Genomic DNA, 21,703 nt, shown 5'->3' on the forward strand with positions numbered 1-21,703 from the left:
ATGAAATAGTTGATTTACACAGTGATCGTCTCCACGGGCCTTTTTAAAGTATAACACACGTGACACATTCTTGTGACTTTGAATTTCTTGCTTTTTTCCCTAGCAGGAACCAAATGGCCAGGTCAGATGCTACACTACGCACATAAAGAAGATTCAATTCTGAGTTTGGGAGGGCTAATTCAATCCTATTAAGAGTGTGGAAAATGACGTTTTCAGTTCTAACTTCTTCACGTCAGACATCGAAGAATAATTTCAGGCATTTCTTAACAATTTTCATGTGGACTATTAAGTTAAAAATTGTGAATAAAGGTTTTTTTTTTATTAACTTCATGTTGCTTTAATAGTTTTGTCTGTAACAGTTCTAAATATTTTTCAGAAAGTGTAAGGAGATTTGCTCTCAAAATAAGACTATTTCATATACACATAGTGGACAGAACACACATGATGTGGCTTTGTAAAACTTATGAAAGCATGGCAGTCAAAATGTTGTTGTTCTGTCCATAGTGAAGATAAAATACCCTTAGTACTTAATTTGACTTCAAACCGACCGTGTTTCTCCAACTTTAGCTTTTATGTGCAAATCAAATGCATTAGTTACCTTTTTGGAATTAATAAATGAAAATATGTGTAAAGTTATGAATTGTGTATGTATTATTTTAAAAACTAAAATAACCTTATCAGATGGGCCATCGAGACAGAGAGTGGTGTGCTGTATGTGTCCTAGTTCTCACAGAGGGAATTTTGTTTTTTCTTCAGATCTTGTGATCTGACATTAGATCACCCGCCGATATCCTCAAGCATGGATCTTAGGCATGTGATACCATGCAAGAACAGGCAATGAACTGCAGTGTGAGCATTCGATAATAACTGCCCTGGTTATTCATCGGTGTCGGAGCGACCCAAACGACAGTTCCAGACTTATTAGTGTTAGGTTCACATAAAACAAAAAATGCATTTGGAGCGCAAGCTGCAGTCAATTGTTCTGCTATGCAACTCCCCTCAGTCTACCAATTTGTCACACGGTCCTTTTGAAAATAATTTGCTCATGATAGGAAAGCAAAATACAGCAATCCCCTTGCAGTTGACTAGGCTAATATCCAGCTTATATCTCAAGCTGGATAAAGCTAACAAAATCCCCTTTTCCCAAATCAAAATGTCAGCTCTATTCATTCAGATGATGTAAATACACTCACGCATTAATAATGATTTACGGGTCAGCTAATCATTAGCGACTGTTGTTTAAGGAAACGTATTCCATATGTCTTTCTGCCCTTTTCATCCATTTCTTTTTAAAATAAGATTCTCTTATTAAATACATTTCTCTGCGGCTTTCAGATTGTACAAAGAAGGTACGTCAAGGAAGGAATAAGCCCAGTACTCTCTGAGAAGGTATTAGGGGAGATCTGTGTAATGTACAGCAATATTTTTCCTTTCCCTGCAGACAGAACGTTTACATCAATGTCTGTCCAAAGAAAGACCACACCATAAGAAACATAATATCCAGGTTATAATGATGAAAGCAGATTCAAGGTGTGTTTGCTTTCCAGGACATCGCTCAGACACAAGTATTTGTTTAAAATGAGTATGTTCAAACATTTGGGAGAAGAAAACATGATAAGAAAGACAATGCCGTCAAGTGCCTTTTTGTGTTTGTTCCTTTTCAGAATTGCTGTTATTTGTGCTCGCTGGATGGCAGCGGTAAAACGACTGAGCGAATTGAAATGTTAAAGAGAGGGGAAATTAGGAGAGAGGACAGGGTGGCAGGTGGCCTGTTTGTGAAGCGGCATGCGGCAGGAGACATCTCAAAGTGGGGGAGACCGGGGTGACAGGGGAGCCGGGGGGGGGGGGGGGGGGGGGGGGGGGTTGGGTGAGGGCAGAGTCACAGTGAGGATAGTACACTGTGAAGCACAGAAGGCTGAAGAGCCAAAGAGCTAAAGCACATCGTCGGCAACTGTGGAAAACACAGTGAAGCCCTCTGTGCTGAGAAAAGATGAAAGGAGAGGAGGAAGGAGTTTGAAAACGGAGGAGAGGAGTGGAGAACTGTTTGTGTGGGTTAGTGACTGCAGCCTTGATTTTATCCTGGGAGAAAAATGTCTTTGAAAAAGTGACGGAAAATGAGCTGTTGGACAGGAGACACTGGGAGAGAGTTGGAGAAGCGTCTGGATTACCTCCACTCCATCTCTGGGGACTGTAACTTGACAGTCTCAGTGTAGCACTCAGAAAAAGAGGAGATGGTTGGATCAGGATGCTTGTGCAGACCTGGATGAAAGGTGGCAAAGACTGTCAAAACAATGACACTGGGCTTTATTATTTTAGTTTTTATATGTGATTTTGAAGCAGAACCCTGGAGCTTCTGCACAACAGGCCCTTGTGAAGCCTTTCTGATTGACTAATTGGTCTGAAAAAATATCCTGCCGAGAGCTGTCACTGTCAGCATAATAGACATTTCTCTAAGTGAAAAAGGAATGAATGACGGGAAACTTTTTAATGGAAATATGGGAGATAGAGTTAATACAGAGGACAGACAAAGACTGCCGAGGAAAGGATGGAGGAAGACAGGTTCAGTCGATTGAAAAGGAAAATGACAGCGGGTGGGCAACTGGGGGGAATGAGTGTCACGCAATGCCCTCTCGTGGTCACATTGCTGAACTTTGCCGAGTTAATTTAACAGCATTTTACGCCACAAATTCACAAAATTCAATGAAAGACACATAATCACACCAGGCTGTCTGGGACGAAATTACGCTCGGCACTATTTAATTCCGGGATGAACATTTATCTGAGCTGAAGGGAAATTTAATAGCACTAAAATTCTGTCTTTATGGTTGCATTGGGGAACCTGACATCACACACAATGAGGCCACAGCAGTAAAAAGAGCAGGCAGGGGACGGGTCATTTTTCTCAGTAAAGATGTTAGAGAAGGTGCCACGAAATGAATTTCAGACAGAGTTTGCGGTGGTTCATTGGATATATCACTCTGGTCTCGCTCAACACTTTCATACACTCGTTCAGAATATGACCTTCATATGTAACATTTTTATACAACCAAAAAAGAAAGAAAAGCTTATGACAGTTTATGCATCACAAATTGCGCAGAAACCTGCCCGGTAGAACGTCAGCAGCCTCACTGAGCCTGTATTAATGGCTACAGAAAATTACTCAGAAGTGAATGCAAAAGTAGACAACAATGCATACTAATGTCCACTAGCGTAAAGCCCGTAGCACTTACGGTTCATCTTCATGAACTAGGTATGCAAGTATCACACCTCAAAATTCAATAACTAATGGAAAACTCAAAGTAGATGCAGAAAGGTACCACAAAGCAGGTACAGATCTGCGTTCCGAAGGTAGATTTCCTGTAGCTGCAATATTAGAAAATGACCAGAAAACAATGCGAAGTCATTATGGAGAAGACTTGGAATGGAGTCTGGATTAAATCTAGTTTTGGGCAACCCTAGAAATGTTCTAAAATCATTAACATCTGCTGTTTATCTCATTACATCCCTCGTGGAATCAGTTTCATAACACCCATACTGTCAAAGGAAATCTGACATGAAAATCCAATAATGAAGCGATAATTGTGTGTAAATGCCCGTTGCTATTGGCAACAACAATATCCAGAAGCCATTTAAAATGAACAAATTGTGGCAGCTAATTTGTAGTATGTGACTGTATTTTCTCAAGTGATTGAGATTTTGATTGTCTTAAATTTTGTTCATTTTAACTCTATAAATCCGTTATTTTACATTCAATGTTGCAGTGAATAGATTTGATTTGTTCATGGTGTTATGTGGTATCCCGCCAGGATTCATTTGTAAATTTTCAATAAAGACATTTATAAACAGTCTCGTTTCCCTGATTGGAACCATATCTTTTCTTTAATTTTGTCACGGAAAATAATAAAGAACACGATATAACCTTAAATGACTCATAAACGAGTTTAAAGTATTGTCATACTAGTTTTCACGGTGACGCGTTACACCACATGACAAAAAAAGTTTTCGCTTGCTCTCATTGTACCCCCTTGTGGTTCTCCCTGTTACTGGTGGAAAATGGCGGCTCGGTGCGATTCTCGGCACAAATAGTAAAAACATAAAGGCAGGAAAACTGGAGTCATACAAGGAAATACTGCAGCGTACTATATACATCAACGAAAAAGTTTTTTCTAACTTGTGATAATGTCTCGCTGGGTCCCCACGAAAAAGGAAAAGTACGGTGTCGGTGAGTAAGATTAAGACTTGCGTGTTCCACAAGCGGATAGCATCTGATTGCAGAAGTTTTGGGAAGAATGGTGATTATGATATATTCTCGCACTTTCCCATCCAGAGCTCCCCATAGTGTCCGGAAAGGCCTGAAGTATTGTTTAGCGAGCTTTCTTGGATTACCGGTAATGCAAATATTAGTTCAGTTGCTTACTTTGACCAACAGTGACTTCTGCCTCTAGTTTTGAATCTATGCAAAGCAGTGAAAGCCTTGTCTTTGTAAGTTAATGACACTAGACGAGCTTTGGGAATTGACAGAGGCGCGCCTATAGCAGCAACACAGTATCCTGTGTGGCTGGGCCTCCGCAGGATTTGTCACGACTGAGAACATTTCGAGCTTGATCACGGGCACATTTACCCAACGAAAAAGTAACGATGAATGTAGATATATAGAATATAGATAAATGTGGACGGAAAACCTTGTCTGTGCTTTTTTTTCCAGCCACAGAGGCACCGCCTGTTAGAGTTTATGTGCATATGACATGCGTTCGCAGAGCCGATTGCATTCTATTCCATATAGCCTATTTATTTGTAAGCCACGCATTTATTTGAAAATAAATAAATAAACAAAGAAAGAAACAAACAAATATATAAATTGGTTTGGCACAGGTTTATAGTTTCAGAATTATGTCATTGTTCAGTGATTTGAAGGAGACATTGGAGTTAAATAGAAGATTGAGTCCGAAGTGGATCAAGTATTGATTCTTCTGTCCTGACGCGCATGGCCGCCACATAAACCCGTACTCTCTGATGCGCTGAAATGTGTATTTAAGCGCCTTCTCCCGATTAAAAGAGAACAAATGTGTTGTTTCAGAAATCAACGACAGACAGAGCAAGCATTGTGTAAATTGAGTTTTCGGGTTGAGTTATTCATTATCAAGGGTGTATAGTGTTTTGCTGTGGTAGTAATATTCTAAACTAATCAGTGTTCCTGCTTGTTAACCAGTTTCCCAAAGAGAATTAAGGCGGCTAACAAGACAGTAGCCATCTCAGAGCACTGCTTCTAATGTTTGGTACTTTTTTGTAATTGTGATGCGTGTGGCTCAGTGCCTTTTTTGTAATTGTGATATACTTCCTCATTCCGTCCTTTCTGAAAACAGACGGGACAATGTTAGAGAGTAGAGAGTCAATACTTAATTGTTTTATTCATCGGCAAAGTATGGTCATGATGGAAAGTATGGTAATAATGCACAAGCCAAAATGACTCGTATGTAAAAAGGAAATGGAGGTCAGTATATAGTGCAGCTCTGGTGTAGAGGGTATACCACAGGCGTTCAAAATAACCCTGTGGCCTTTGTGCACGTTGTATCATCTGTGCACCATGCAGTAGTTTGTATGCATCTTCTTTATATGATAATGGGTGTTGTTTGGCTACACAGTAAAAAGTCCAGTGTTAATTCAACACTTAACAGATAACATTTGGTCCCACTGGTCCAGAGTGGGTCCAACTGTTATCTGTTAGCGTTGAATTAACAGTGGACATTTTAGTGTGTATGAGGCTCAAGTGCATCCTGGACTCTCCAGGCAGTATTATGGAGGGGGTTTAGAGGATGCATGACAGATTGATGCATGTGGCTCAATGCTCCGTTTAGATGTGTGCTGTTTGGGAGGGAAAATAAAAAGATGAGGAGAGAAGTTTGTCGTTCGGTTCACCGGACGATGCAGAGTTGCTGTCCTCTGCTTCTGGGACAGAACATCTACAACCTTTCAGACGCCTGTGTGTAGAAATACTGGGTGTCGTCAGACATGTAACAGTAGACAACATCAAAGGTTACAGCTGGGTCAGTTTGCGAGAAGTACACGGAAAGACACACCCAAAAGTTCCATCTCTATTAGCCTATCTGTCTTTTTTTCTTGTTGCGGAAGTTCAAGGGAGACCGGTCGTGGTGAAATATGTAGAAATGTATTGCCGTGAATATATCAATCGTCAGTCAGCCCTCGGTGTTTCGGTTCACTTGACGGAAGCCAATGAGAACTCCTCGGTGCCGTCTGCACGCCGGGCCGTGTTGTAAAAAATAGCCCTGGGAGCTGTATACGGTGTGCGGACTGTCCTTTATTTATCACGATTTACTGTCTGTCTGGCACCTATTGAGATTTTCGGCGTGTGTTGTTTTTGTTATTTTTCGCGTTTTAAAGCGAGACCGGTGAGTTTTCGTGGCGTTTCTCCCTGGATGAAGCGGGGAAAGCCCGCGACGGTGCGAGTGATGAATGGCGACGATGGCCCCGCTAACCCTCATTTGATTACTTAGTTTGCACTGGAGGGAAAGTGAAGATGATGTTTGGCAGGCCAGTGCGTGCGCTCAGGTTCTTTGTTTTATGTCCGACTCTCACTTCTCCTAAGCGGAGAGCTTTGGAGTTTCGGGGCCGAGGTCTGAAAAAAAGGTTTGAGGAACCGAGGAAAGCGAAAAAACGGCAACCGGTGCAGTCTTCAGGCCTGTTTAAAAACCCTTGTGCTTCACCTGGAAGTTAAATAACGGGAGTGCGTTTTCTCTCATATTCCGAACCAGCGCCAGTGCCCCCTCTCAAAAAGTGTGCTCTGGTCAGCTCGTTCGTTGCCCGCATTGTATACGAGCAGCAATGGTTGAGTTTTCCCCATAAAATAACATCTTGATTTAATAAGATTTATTTATGTGTGAACTTTATTTGACACTAGTTTGAATTGTAATACACACAAGTGTTTTGATCGATAGATTGCAACCAAAGCTTATTTCATCGACATTGGGTCAGATGGACAAAAATGTAACATCGCATCTTCTTTGAGAGTCAGTAGACATTTTTATCTCCTTAAAAGGATCTTTTCTTTTTTTAAGAATTTTGTTTTTAAGATGGAAAAACACCGAGTGTGTTAGTTTTTCGAGGGGAGAAAGTTCAGTTGATGTTGTTAAATAATGCTCCCCGCACTTAGTCCTGAAGCCATGATTCCATCTAAGTCCTTATGAGAGTCTAGGACTGCAGTGCTCCCCTTGAGATTCTTTCAAATGGCTTTCATGTCCAGGGGTTGTCCTTTATTGTGGTTACAGGTGAGCCGAGGGGCCAGTGAGAGAGAGAGTAGGCCAGTGGAGGAATGTTCCAGAAAGCAGGTCATTAGCAAGATTTACGCTTGCCGATTTATGCTCGCCAAGTGATTTATTTTGCGTTCGGTTGCAGCTTGTTTTTATACAAATTTCATTAAAGAGGAAACAAAACAATACATGTTTGCTAATTTTACTGGTTGATTTTTAAACGTTTCTCACGTATTGGTAAATGATTTTGCAGTTGCGTTTGTAAACATGCTGTGTGTGTCTGGATATAGCTCAAGCTGAAATCTCAAAGGGGCAAAGGTTCTCTGTGAAAAGCTTTTAACTGTGTCAACTCGCGCTTTGGAATTTCAGCGTTTGTTCATTTGAAATCTCTGTCCTTTCATACGATGTGGGAATTATGCACTTTTTAAATGTCATCTCCGGGGGCAGATGTCTTACCTTAAAGCAAAGAATGTATATTAAAAATGAACTTCCTGTGGCTCCGGAGTCCAAAATTCCACAGAAATGTTTTGAATTCTGTTTGTGCTTTGGATTTTCGTGCTGTTTTTAAGACCTCCCATGAGGTTTCTGCATGGGCTGTTTCAGTTAAGAGTAGGCCAAAAGGAAATGGACTGAATTTTGAGGTTCTTTTACGTGTGATTTGGTGGCCTGCAGTAGTGTGAGATCTTTTTCATTTATCAGATGTAACTGTACTCCGAAGTTAATTTTGACGTATGCATGTTTTCTAGCTTGTTATGTCTGACGAAAGCAGAAAAGATCAAAAGGAATGCGCAATGACTGCAGTGGTTCAGACGCAGTGCCAGAAAAGCATTACACACATATTTGTGCTAAAATTAATATAAAGTACATTCATGTTTTATTGTGTGAATCTCTTCCTTGTTCTGTGTAGGTAACATACCACTGAAAAGATGCTGCTCCTGGTTCTGAAGGCTGCTTTTGAAACCTGTTTGTCTGGACGCCAGAAAGGTTTTATAATAGTGACCGCTGAGCAGCTGTCATATGCACCTGAATAATTAAATTTCTTTTTGCAGCGGGTTTAACTATTTCATTGTATTAAAACCCCTTATCTGTGCAGCACTTAATCTTTGGACACCTTGCATGCCCTGGTGATCATTCACGGTCCCAGTCTGCTTCACAGAATCTTATGTGCAGGGTAGAAGCGGTTGCCGGTCGCCGGACGATCGTGGATTTGGTTTTTGATCCTCTTTGTGGAGCGAGGAGCGCGTATTTTTGGATGTTGAAGCAGAGCCTCGGCTATTTAAGCCTGAGGTTTGTGCGATAAGGAAATGCCTCTTCCTGTGGTCGAGTTCCGGCACACAAAGTTCCTGCCGTGCAGCTGTGACTCCAGCCAGGATAAAGGCAGCATTTGCCTTAACAAAAAGGGGCCTGTCTGCAGCCTTCGCACATGATGTAGGTGCGCGCGTGTGTGTGTGTGTGCGTGCGTGTGTGCGTGCGTGCATGTGTGCGTGTGCGTGCATGCTTGTGTGTATGTGTGTGTGTGGTTGAAATTTAGCATTATTTCGATTAAATGTGAAATAGCTGGGGGGCAGGTTTAACACTACATTTTTGTAAAGGTTAAAGTGCATAAAGCATTTGATATTTCTGGGGGGTGGAGAGGAACTTCTCCATGGCTTTCTGATAATGTTACTTCAGGACTGTTGGGCATTAATGGAGATCCTCACGCAAAATGTAAAGTTGGTAATGATTTATTCTAAAGATTATTGCATTTGACATGTCCCTTTAAAAGGCCATCAGATTTCCCTGTGCGTACCTTTTCCTTTTTACATTCATTTGAGACTGACACGGTTAAAATCGGTCAACATAAATTTCCTTTTTTGTCAAAGATTCTGTAAGTTTATCAGTCAAAATGTCAAATAAACTAAGGTTGCGAAGGTATGCTTTAAATCAAAATTTTATGCCAGTCTGAATATTCCTATTATTTAAAATGGTTTCTGAAGTAACTTAACATATATTGTCTCAAATGAGTATCATGGTGTAATGGCAATGCATTATTATGAATGTGGTTTAAGTAGTGACGACCCCCTGATGTAGCTAGCACAAATTTCCTTTTGCAGTTATTATGCGCCTGTTGTCACACAATTTAATTTGTCCTGTCTGAAGGTATCGCTCCATTTGATCAGACTGGCTTATGTAAAGTGTCATGTTTGTCGTGACTCATTTTGGGGGTGGGCGTATGGGGTGGAACTCTTCTCTCCTTCCCCAGATGGCGGTGTTTCAAGGCGTCGGCATGCAGCCAGAAGTTTTTTTTCCATTAGGCCTGTTGGTCGCAATTCCTGATCTCGTTATCGGAACAATTCATTTCCTTGTCTGTCAAAATGACGAATGACTTATGATATTTTCTCCCCGTCACTGTATCTTAAATTTGGTAAGTGACGGGTAATCGGTAAAAGATAGCGCCGCACGGTGAGCCTGTCGAGTTCGCTTCCCGTTTTGAACACGTGAGATGCTCGTAGTAAATGGAAAGACGGTACTAAAATGACAGCAGCGCATTAGACAGAGTAAAGTTTGAGACTGGTGAAAGTCGGGGGAAAGTTCCTCTCGATGAATAATGCAGTGTACCGGTGTGGTTGCTTCTAATGCCAGGATTACCTTGTTTGCTGTGGAACCTCAATCTCTTAAAAGGTTAAGCAATTTCCGAGGATCGGTGCACTGCATTAACTGTTCAATGGTTGTCCGTGGTCCTATAAAATTAGGAAAGATGTTGTCATGGCTTAAACCAGGCAGTTTCTCTGTGATTATCGATAATTGTCAGAGTATAATGTCTCTGTCTGGGGTTGGCTGGCTGGGCTGTTGTATGGTCAGGGATTGGTGGGGAGAGCACCCATACAAAGGGCTATTCAAGTGGAAACACTGCGCTGAACCTGTTGTGAAGGATTGTCACCCACATAACTAGTGCATTGCCTTGCATAAGTACAAAAGATCCTCTGAATTGCATTCACCACTGCTGCCTGTATGGCGTATCTTCCTGTCATGTATTTTGAATTCTCTGTTCGGCCTTTCCAAGTTTCATTGAAGCAAAGCTGTTTAATGTGGAAGGGAAAAAAATCATAAATAAAATGAAGTCCTCTGCAGTTTAACAAATAAAAAGGGTCATTCAGTTTTAATGGGCCTTTCTTGTTTGCATAGCAACTGCAGTTGTCGGGTTCTTGATGTGATGAATATGTTTTTTCTGTTATGTCTGTTAGCAATGTGAATTTGAGCAATTTTGTGTAATAGAAAACTGATACCATGAAGAATGCTACTAGCTTTTTTAAATTTAGCAACATCCTGTCCCAATAATGTACACATGTACATACATATTAGCGATATATGCACAGACATGTATTCAGAGAGATGTAGTTACTGGTTTTGTGTAGTAAGTTAGTCAGCCAGATGCCTGATTGTGCCTGAACACTGGGGAAGATGGGACTATCTAGGAAAATGGCTGAATAGACAAGAGGCAACGAGACACTTTTCCTTAAGTGCAGTAACGCTGCAGAGAAGAAAGAGTAGGAGAGAGAAAGAGGGAGAGGGAGCCAGTCAGAAAGGGGAGTTTGAATAACAAAGGAATATCATTTTCTGTCACGAGAGAAAAAAAGGTTTTTTTATTATTTTTTTAATCAGGCCGAGCTCTCCACTAAAGCGGGGAGCCGTTTATGAGCTTCTGTTGGCTCCGTGAGAGGAAAACTGAACACTACCGCAGTTACGTGCGACTGGGGGGAGTGGGGGGGTGCATCTGTTTGAAGACCCACGCTGGCTTCTTCAGTGTGCGGGTTGCTGTCCCGTCGTCTTGCTGAACACACTGGAGCTCATGCGCTGCACAAAGTCCCGCCCTTTAGCTTCTTCCATCCCCTCTCCTCCATTTTTTTTTTTATAGGCTGGGCTACTAGACTTGTAGACGTTACGAGTGTTTACGAGCGTGTTATTGCTACGCGCCCTTGTTAGCAGTCCGAAGGCAGCATTAGCAGAGACAGTTTCCATATTATTTCTTGGAGTGCAAAACCCTGGATCAGCTGTGTGGACTCATCCAGACTCTAAACAAAGAGACTGCCTTTGCCTTGTAAATCTCTTCAAATTGAGTTTATTTTTTTTTATTCCTTACTACAGCTGTTGATGAATTCATGCTGGGTCTGCACGCACTGTGAAATGGCTAGCATTTCACGGCACCGTTGCCATGAATACAGATGTCCTGAGCCGCCTCGGAGAAATGACCAATTTTCGGTTTGGAGCGGATTCTCGCTGCGCGGGGAAAAGTTTCGCAGTTTTGTGCGCGGCGTTCGGGGTCGTTTGATAGGCCCTTTCTGCTCTTTCCTCGACCCTGATCATGTTTGGCAGCGCTGGTTAGAAATACCAATGTTAAAACGAGCTGCTGAATTATTCATGAGGCTGAGTCTTCGGGACAGAGCGAGTCTTATCTCCGAGTGAATTACCGGAGCGGTGCGCTGCTTCACCGCGCAGCCGGTAATGCTAGTTCCTCGTTCGCGCACCTCGTCGCCGAAACGCGTGTTTGATCCGACCGCGGTGCAGTTTTCCCTTAACTCTCTCGCTTAAGCTTGTGTTTTTTCTACTTGTCTTTACGCAAATGTAATGGCCAGCAAAGATTTGTAAAGAATGTAGTGCGACCGGCTAAATTGTTCAACTTTGAGAACCCGCGAAGTGGGAAGATTGAATCAAACCCTTAATGGCCTTCCGCTGACCCACTTCCAGAAAGCAAACGAGCTACAAGGAAGAAGGGTAAAAACGAATGACTCAGGCTCCGTCGCAGCATCTGTTATGTTATGCCCTCCCCATCGCACGTTTGAGACCTTCTGAAATCGAACGACAGGCCGGGGGCCATTTTGATTAATGAGACGTACGCTACATGCAGCACATTGGCCAGTAAACCTATTAGAGCCTGGTAGCCAATTCAGGAAAACCGAAGCGATCGGACGCTGTGAATCATTACAAAGCATTGGTCTGGTTACGGTAGCATTGGTAGAGACTTTTTAGAACGTCGATGTAAATCAAAATCTAGTATTTTCCGCTTGTTTGAATCAAATAATAATAAAAAAAAATTGTATACTAAATTGTAAATGTAGAAAGTTTTACCGTTAGGAAAAAAATGGAAGTTATTCGTTTTTCTTTAACTCTTCAAGTCGTTCTCCCCCCTTCTCCCCAGAATGTGTCTGGCGGGTTTATGGCCGCCATCTTTGCCAGGCAGCTCCGGGGCGTGTGTTGTTTCTTGTGTTGTAACGCGTCAGCACTACTGCACAAGGTTTTGCTGAGCGATCCTCGGTAAGAGGAATGGCAGATGCTTTATTTAATCATTGTGGGAAATAATCCCACGCCGCTGCCTGTTTGGCTTCCCCGCTGAAATAATGTTGAAAAGCGACTGCCTCTGCAATTAGAACAGCAGCCTGTAAGCTGGAAAGGAGGTAAGGTGTCAGTTGGCCAGACAAATTAGGCCCGGGCTTTGGATTACCTTTTTTGTGTGTGTGTGTGTGTGTGTGTGTGTGTGTGTGTGGAAGGTCCTTCAGAAATAATACATGGCAACCTTTTGAACATGGAATTCATCAACCTGGGGATTAGCCTGAAGCACCCAGTCTAAATGGCAATGAAGTAAAATCTGAGCTGTTTCTTACCCTGAGGGCGGGGAAATGGTTTGGTTGTAAAATGTTTTTTTAAATTCTTTTTTATATTTTGTCAGGTTTGCATTGTCTGAGCGCTCTAAAATATGGATGTATAGGGTTTTTCCAGCATTGAAATGTCTTAGGCAGACCAGCAAAGGGCTATGCATGGCAAATTGTGGTCACTCACGGACGACCTTTGAGGGACGTTTTGTGGGACGCATGCGCGGGTGGTGCCAGCTAAAATGTGTCTGTGGGAGTGAGTTCCGCCGTGGGTCTGGACGGCTACGTGCTTGTTTTTTTTCCAAACAGCCTACGCCGACTAAGAGAAAAGGCACTCAATTAGAAATGGTCCATCTATTTATGGTAAATTTGGTAGTGAATGATACTGCATTTTAAGTTTTAAGTTTTGTTTGCTTTCAGGTTTACGTGCAACCTTTTGTCTTTTTAGGGATGGTGGCAGTAAAGCTGGACCAAGCACTGTTGCTGTCACAGTCACCACCTGAGCTCTATTTTGAGCCAGGAAAAACCCTTGATGTATAATCTTTATTTTTGGAGCATTATATCAAATGTGCGAGTCTCACTTTGTCTAAGATTTATAATCTTGAGTTTTGACACAGCATAATAAATGCATGTCATGTAGTTTCCTGTAAAAATCTAATAATTACCTTCTCTTCGTGTACATGCAATGAGTCACTGTCATCTTCACACCTTGACTGTTTTCCATACCAAGTACTTGGTGCCTGATACAAATTTAAGTGGGAGGAGTGTGTGTGTGTGGGGGAGAGAGGGAGAGATAATGAGTGAGAGAATATGAATTCGAAAGCCAGCTCCTGCATCCGTGTTCCAGGTTTTACTGAGAGATTGCACAGGCATGCTCTACAGCATATCCCTGTGTTGAGAGCAGCGAGGTGTGTGAAATATCTGTTGGACATACCTGCAGCGTGTGAGATTACAAGCCGTTTTGTCTCCCTGGGCCTTTCTCCAGCCTTTCTCCACTTACCCATCATGCACTGCAGCTCCTCTGTTGTTTGAGATCTGCCTACTAATGTGCACCAACTGCTGGACAGATAGATAATGCAGTGGTCTGCATTCATTGAAAAAAAGGCTAATTTCATTGTGAGGGGCAAAATAAATGAATTTGTTGAAATTCACGAATTTCAGTTTCTGCCTTTTTTGAGGTGATTCAAAAATTGGGCTAATTAATTAGAGTTGTATGAAATGGCACCATCAACAACAAAAAATGTTTTTTCATTCTTTTGTCTTCAGGGGTATGATTTCTTTTAAAACCCAGTTTCATTTCATTAATTTTTTTTTTTAGTCTGGATATATTTTTTTTTGTAATTAACCAGTTTTGTTTATCTGCATCTGTGTTATTTGAATGGCTGGTCCTTTAAAGCTGTCTGCCTGCTTTGAGTCAGTCCTCTCAGTGTTTTGACTGGTCCAGGAAGCAGATTGGTTTAAATAACTCCACTTTGCTCTAGTGCAGAAACCACGGAAAAGATGTGGGTCTGTCAATGCCTCGCAAGTTGAAAGGAACTGAAAGGGAAGCACTGCATAGCTGTTCAAAGAATTACAGAAGATTGTTTTTTCCCAGGTGCTAATTTAGGTGCTAGTTTGTATGTAAAGAGAACAATGCATCCTGTTGCAAGCATTACCAGCCTTCCTTTGATTCGTGACACTTGGGGGGCTGTGATATTGGGTTGAATGGGGCAGTGTATGGTCACTTAGATTTTTAAGAGATTTGGGAGGGAAAAAGAAAAACCAGGTAGTAAAAGTGTTAGTGCTCTGTGGAAGAAAGCGGATGCTGCTGCACGGAAAAGCTGAACCAAACGAAAAAAAGTTCAAACTGAAATGGCTCCAGCTGACGTATGAGGCGTAACCGTCTTTCTATGGTCTTGCAAGTGCCGAAATTATTCAACATGTGGCTCAAGAGCGAATCGTCTGCTGCGTGCCGCGGTGTGTTTTATAGGGCCTGTGGGCTGCTGCTGGCCTTCTGGTTTTTCTGCTACTTAAAATGTAAACATGACCACAGGCTCCTTGCACACTTCGTCCGTGCTCAAAATGGCTGTGCACGCGGTTGAGTTCGTGTAAACGGGCGTGATCGTAAGGCTTGAAATATTCAGTCAGTCGGGGTGAAAAAAAAAAACCCAGAACGAACCTTGAAATGAGGCAGAGGTGCATTATACGGACAGCGGGAAGATGGAGATGAATCGAACCGCCGTGGAGTTTAAATTTTTTGTTGTTGATCCGTTTCCCTCCCCGCGTACTGATTCCGATGTGCATCGCTCACCTTTAAAAGCGGCAGAGACGCGCTTCGGAGCCGACCGACTGTCGGAGGCTGTCACCGCGGGCCGCGATGGGCCCCGGTGAACGTCTGCTCAGGAGAGATGCACTTTCGCTTCTGTCGGCGTTTGATGAAGGAGCCCTTTTGTTCACACGTGTCCTCCGCTAACCGCTTTTTTTTTTACGAAGCCTGAGCACAGACAGGCTCTGTGCAGTACGGTTTTTAAAATTCCGCCTGCGGTGCGGTAGTCGTTCTCTTCCCGTTCGGAAGGCTGAATGACACAGTGCGTATGATTGGCAGTTCAAACCCTCTCACGGTGACAGATGGATTCCGGAAGTTTCATTTGTTTAATCTGTTGGAATTGTTTTGTGTTCGAGAGATCTGATTTCTTGGCTTTGACCACTATGTGTTTTTTTTTTTTGTTTTTTTTTTTTGTAAAACCGCTTAGGAAATGGCAAACCCTGATCTGGTTTAAAGAGAGATGGCATTTTGATTCTTCCCACATCTCTCACATTTTGCAAAGGGGCAGGTTTTGAATTCTCTGTTCCCTGATCCATTGAAACTTTGGTTCAAACCCGCGCGGGTCTTGGGCCTCTTTTCCATCGCCATCTGTTTCGGGCGATGAAGCACTGGCGCTGATGTATCATGGCGGTCGGAGCAGCACATCTTAAATAGAATTCTCTGGGTCAGAGTGCATCTTTGTGAATTATTTTATCTGTTCGACATTACAAGATGGATGTTTCCTCTGTGTAGATTGTCCCTTTGTGGCAAAGGAAATGGAAATAGAGTTTGAGATATTTGATATCTTCCACAGCAGAGATGTAACCCAGTGAGACCCAGGCCAAGAGAATGTAGCAAAAAAAAGAAAGAGTTCCTGTTAATCGGCAGCGGCCACAGATTGGTTAAAAAGACATTTCATGGTCTGAGCGGATTACCAAAAAATGTACAAAATCCATAGTTTGTAACCCCTTAAGAAAGTCATTATTTGATTAAATTGCTGGATGCCAGTTACCAGAAATAACACTGGTGTACAGAACCTGTGGGAACTGTAAAATGTAAAATGCCGGTAGCACTGTCATAAATAAAGATAATGCATTTTTAACAGTGCACTGTAGTTCTGGTTTGTTTAATCATTGGGAAAAAAAACACTGGAGAAAAGCACACACGACTATTTTAATTCCTGGTTCTGTACTACCTTATTTTAAAATGAATTCAATGACGTTCTCTAGGTCCCTCAGATCAGGGATGCTTTCGTTAGCCATTCGTAGAAAAGCGTCAATAAACCTATTTACCTAACCTAGTCGATAAACCTAATGTTATGCTGTCTGAAATACTGTACTCGTCCTCAAACCTGACACGTTCAATAATGAGGCACATAACCTATTTTGAGGCTAGACCCGAGTTAAAAAAGTTCATTTATTTACTTACAAAATGCAAAAATACTTTAATATAAGGAAAAAGAGTCCAGGCATCTGGCCAAAAAGAACAAAAGAATGGCTAGCTCCTAGTGTAATCACACAATGGGTCATTGGACCCAGGGCTTACCTTAAACGAACCACAAGGGAAAAATAGGAAATGAAGCAAAAAAAAAAAAAAAAAAAAAAATGAGAGCGCAAAGCCATACACAACTGGACTACCGGATTCCCGTCCCCAAAAGGAAACCAAGTAACCTTAACGGAAGCTAACATCAGTTACTACACAAGTGGGGTTGCTTTCCTCTTCGCCCAGGCATCCAGGAACCTTAAATAGACAAACAAATCAGGGATAACAACTGGCACCTGCGAGTGAGAGAGAAAGAAAGAGCAAGAGAGCGAGCGAAGCAGGGGAGCGTGTGACAATTACGCACATTTCTTCCTTACGGAGTTGCTATTAGTCAGCATATTAATATGCTTCGAGATAATGCAGTCTAATAACTGTAACTAATGCCTGAACAACTTTTGCCTAATTTAGCCGAGGGAGCACGTTCAAAAGTAAATGAGCTCAGTGCTTCCGGGCTCATCCCAAGTCTGAAAACCACACAGGATTGCAAGCACATCCCTGCTTGAAACAATGACGCAGTTTGCACAAGGGGGATTAATTTCTGCCGTTTTGTGCTGCGTAAGAGAAAGGTGAAGATTGACTCGTTGAATTAATTGGTTCACATTAGTGCAGTCGGATGTCCTTCTACATTAACTACGTCAGCAAATGCTCGTTCTTACTGCAGGTATTGGAGCACGCCCCCTGGGGGTATCTCTTGGGCGCATTTATTAATATTTCCAAGGTTTTGTGTTTGCTAATAATTTTGAAAATAGCTTGGTGTATTCACATTCACCATTGAGACAATCAAGTGGCTCACCTGTGGATTAGGCTATATTGTGAAGCTATCCAGTCCTGCATACGCAGTGAGAATTAACAGGCTTTTCATGTATCGGTTTTAATTTGGTGTTGGTCAATGAAATTGCACGTAATAAATATCCATGCGGCCAGTTAGCCGCATGGATTCGGCTCAGGAAATATGTGCTGCTTAGTCACATTAAGTGTAAGAAGCTGAGGATGGCGACTGTACCGGAACAGTTACGATAGCATTGGGTCTTATGTCACCGTCGTGCAACCCGGGGACACCTGCCCCCGTTGAACATCGTCAGGGCCTACGTCCAGGAGTCCCCTGAACGCGTGAGCTCTTCGGCTTCTTCGCGCGTAGAGACGGCAGTTTACACAAACCCAGCTCTCCCGTCTTCGCTCTCTCATCCAGACTCGCGGCGTGGGCGCGTTGAACGGAAAGCTCCTCGGAGCAGCCTCACTTCACGTCGCGGACCCGTGACCTTCTCTCTCGCCGCCGAGCCAAACCTCCCGACGCCACTCTCCTCTTTCATCTCATTATCTTGCTTTTTTTCTCTCTCTCTCGCTCTCTTTTTTTTTCGGAACTCCTGTTCGGCTGAAAGTTGACTGCCTCAAGTCGTTCTGTCCCGCGGTTGCCAGAATCTATAGTCTGAAGCGCGCTGGCCTTTTGTTTAATAATTCTGCGATGGAGCTCCTTCGTGTTCCATCGTGTATTAGACAGGATCTCTCTCGCAAAGTATTCTCTTGACGAATGCAGTGGAACTCAGCGAGAAAATAAGCGCGGAGTCAATCGTGCCAGTCCATCTGCTTGGCATTATCTTCTCATTAAGAGCAGAAAATGTAGTGTTGCTTCCATATCGGTTAGGATGCTTTACAAAAATATTTTGGCAACGAAGCAATTTTTGCATCAGTGTGTTTTTATATCGGTGGCTTTGTGGATTTTGTAGACTGAAATCCCTGAGCCTTGTGATGTGGGATTTCCATGTGGAGGTACATTGCTAACTGAACCTGTCTCACAGAAAACCATGCAGACTTTTAAGGGAAATTCAGACATATCCAAATGAAATTAAATTCTAGAAACCCTTTGGATGATTTCCCCACACTGTCTGGTCCCTGAATAAAACAGAGGTTTTGCTAAAGGCTCTTTTTTTGGCAAATTCCCATGCACAAAAATTTATTTTGTCTAAGAAAAAATTTAGAATAGCAAAATTTAGAACAACTTTTATTTTACCACAGTTGATGCTGTGGTAAAATAAGAGTCATTCTTTAATTGAATACTAAGAACTGTCAGCAGTCCATATGACAGGCATACCAAGTGCTATTTAGGCAGGTGGTTCGTGGTGTTCCAACTCTGAATCAAGTCTACCTTCCCCTCACTGTGTTCTATAACCCCCCCCCCACACACACACACTCCCAGGGCTGTTGGTTATTTTACCTCAACTCACTTTTTTAGTCAGACAAACAGGACCCCGAACCAACAATGCTTCCTCACGCTGCCCTCACACCATGCACCACGTCCGTGTGCCAGACTGTGTGTGACAGCGGTGAGTCATGCAGATGTTTCCCTGACTACCGGCAAAATGGCCCCGTCATTATGAAGCAGCGAGGAGGGCCTCGTAGTCTCCTCTCCCCCCCCCCCCCCCGCACGGGTTATTACACCGGCCGGCGGGTATTATGTCCGCTCCGGAGCGTTCTCCTCTTTAATTTCAGGTTAATTGGCGGAGCGCTATCTCGCCTCTTGCGCTACAGATAAACTCAATGGGTTGCGGTGCGTAATTGATGTGAGAGGTAGGCTACCCGCGGCGGGGAGGACGACGCCATTAGTCTTTTAGGATGTTGGGCTACTTTTTTTTTCTGCTGCGCGTATTGAAACTATCAGACCTCCATCTGAATCCCGAAGCTTCTGATTAGGCCCATTAGGGAGGCTGTTGATATTAATTATGACGCCGGCCTCCCTGGTGTTGCCAGCCAGGTTCCCTCCTCTGTCCCTTTGTGCAAGTCTTGTGCGCTTTGGTATGTACGCTCAAAATCACAAAAGTTTGCCGAGTACTGTAATGTACTGCGATACTCCGCATACGTTTTGGCCATCGTACACCTTGCTCCCTTCCCCCAGCTCTTATGTAATCCACGGATTTGTTGTTTGCATTTTGAGAAAAAAGTTGGCCTCCACATCGGGCAGCGGTGGAGGAAATGTTTTGATGAACTGCGCCTTGCTGGAACTCAGGGGGTGGGCGTTGCGTTTTAGGGCGGAGATGGGAATTCACGGGCCTCTGAATCTCTGCCCGGCTCGTGTCGCAATCAGAAGTTTTCTTTGACGCATAGCAGGGTTGGGTAACCAAAATTACGCTGTGTACTGTATGAAAAAAATGCCCACATTCCCTTGGTGTACGCGCAAACACACCGCTGAGTCACATTAATCATTCTGCATTTTCCATGCTACGTTAGGTAGCAAGCAGTTGCAATAAAGTGTTTCTTACCCTGTTTTGATTATGCTAGTTGACAGTTTTTCCTTTGCTGAAAAAATAGCTAATTTATTGTTTATTATGCAGCTTATACTTCAAAGAATCAAATTAAAGAAGTAAACAAAAGCACTGTACACGGTGTGACTATGGATCAGCTAGTTAGCATAACAAGTTCCCTCTGTGCAGTGCAGCCGTGCGATCAGTATGGCCATTTAGAGCAGGGGATTTTTAACAGTAAGAACATGGGCTTGTTGTGGGGAGAAGTGTCAGCACATTATCTCAGGTGCGTTATCTCTGTGCTCCATAAGTCTCTGAAATTGGGGCCATCTCAGTCCCTTAGAAGAGCGCTCCTTCTTTCTGTTCTCTGTGCAGTGGGTGAAAGCATTCTGTGTGCGTTGTAGCTTTCCTCACAGCACAAGGACCGGCCTATTCCCAGGGAGAGTTGTCGCGCTGTTAGCTTCGGCGGCGCTGGACACATCCCCGAGGTAGCTCTGTCAGCACGCCTCGCTGCTACCAGCATTTATATCGCTGCCCTTTCGGTGTAAAGCCTTAACACGCCTCCTGATTCTCCTCTCTAGAGTTTTGCCAGGTGGCTTGTGGAGGCCCTGTTGAGCCTCTGCGGATATCTCACCTGCGTGGGAATATGCTCATGCTTGTCCTAACTGCTGAATATCAGTTTTACTGCCTGCTGAGAAAATGGCCAAATATTCTGTCTTGGCCCGCTTGGTCTGTCATTACTTAGAGTGTAAAAGGGATTTTCGGGATGGGGATTGATGTAGCGTCTATGTCTGTGCGCAGGCATTACTGTGTATGGGGAATAAAGACGGAGCCTTTGTTTGCGTTGCGCCAAAGACCACAAACATGGCAGCAATTTTCTGCTTACGGAATGATGCGTTTCCTGTCTCGTCACTTTTGATACTTGTGGCCGGTGACACCTGGAATGCAGCGAGGCAGCAGTTTGCTTTTAGCCACGCAGACAAAAATATCTGTAACTTTAGTGCCGGAAGGTTGTAGGCACGTTAAAGCTAGATGAAAGGGACATGCTGGCGTGGTATACCCTGCGCTAAGGAGATGAAACAAACCTAGCCTGTCTCTCAGTTTCTTTATTGCTTTCTGTCAAACTGACCACTTTACAAATATGTACCGGGATTTTCCCCCCAGAATAGCAGGTAGCTCATGCAGACAGATTTCAGATACCTGGCCTTACCAGAGTAGTCGATAGTGAGCAGCAAAGCAGGGGTGGTTGCCCTGTTTCCTGAAAACCTCCCTACCCTTGGCGAGGCTGTTGCAAATTTTGCATCTTCCTCTGGGACTTCAGGCTGCAGGATGAATCACTGTATGGTTGCATTTGTTGGATGCGCCATAAATAATAGATGAACAAAGAATGGAGAAGACAGGGAGCCTGATCAGACAAGATAGATGGGTTTAGCTTGCACAGACATTAATATGGTCCCATTGAAAATGATTGAATTCCCAGCAAAGATTGAGGTTCTTATAATGACACATTTCCCCACTCCCTGTAGTCCTTCTGTCAGGGGCAGCCAATTGTGACTGTTCAAGTGGCTTATTGGAAATATAGTTTTTCCAGTCAGTGACTTTTATAGCTTTGTAGTTTTACCTCTTGGCACTTCCTGATTGAGGCCGAGATCCACTGACAGATCATCAGCCCATCAAAACAACGGCGGCTCTGTTTGGGCGAGAGAGGGAATTTGGCTCTCATGGAGTGATGCAGTGGAGTCCGAGCTT

The 21,703-nt window shown here is 43.2% G+C and overlaps 1 protein-coding gene across 6 annotated transcripts in view; it reads left to right on the top strand.

Moving 5' to 3' along the window:
- Window positions 1-4,012: 4,012 nt before the first annotated feature.
- dock1 (dedicator of cytokinesis 1) overlaps window positions 4,013-21,703 on the top strand; it is a 233,935-nt gene continuing 216,244 nt past the window's right edge. For all 6 annotated transcript variants that reach the window (XM_035405183.1, XM_035405185.1, XM_035405186.1 and 3 more), the window contains exon 1: window positions 4,013-4,222. In XM_035405183.1, the coding sequence (XP_035261074.1) occupies window positions 4,180-4,222 (43 nt within the window). In that variant the 5' untranslated portion in view covers window positions 4,013-4,179. The remainder of the gene's footprint in view (window positions 4,223-21,703) is intronic.

This window comes from Anguilla anguilla, chromosome 2 (genome assembly GCF_013347855.1).
Source record: "Anguilla anguilla isolate fAngAng1 chromosome 2, fAngAng1.pri, whole genome shotgun sequence".
In the NCBI taxonomy this organism is placed as follows: domain Eukaryota; kingdom Metazoa; phylum Chordata; class Actinopteri; order Anguilliformes; family Anguillidae; genus Anguilla; species Anguilla anguilla.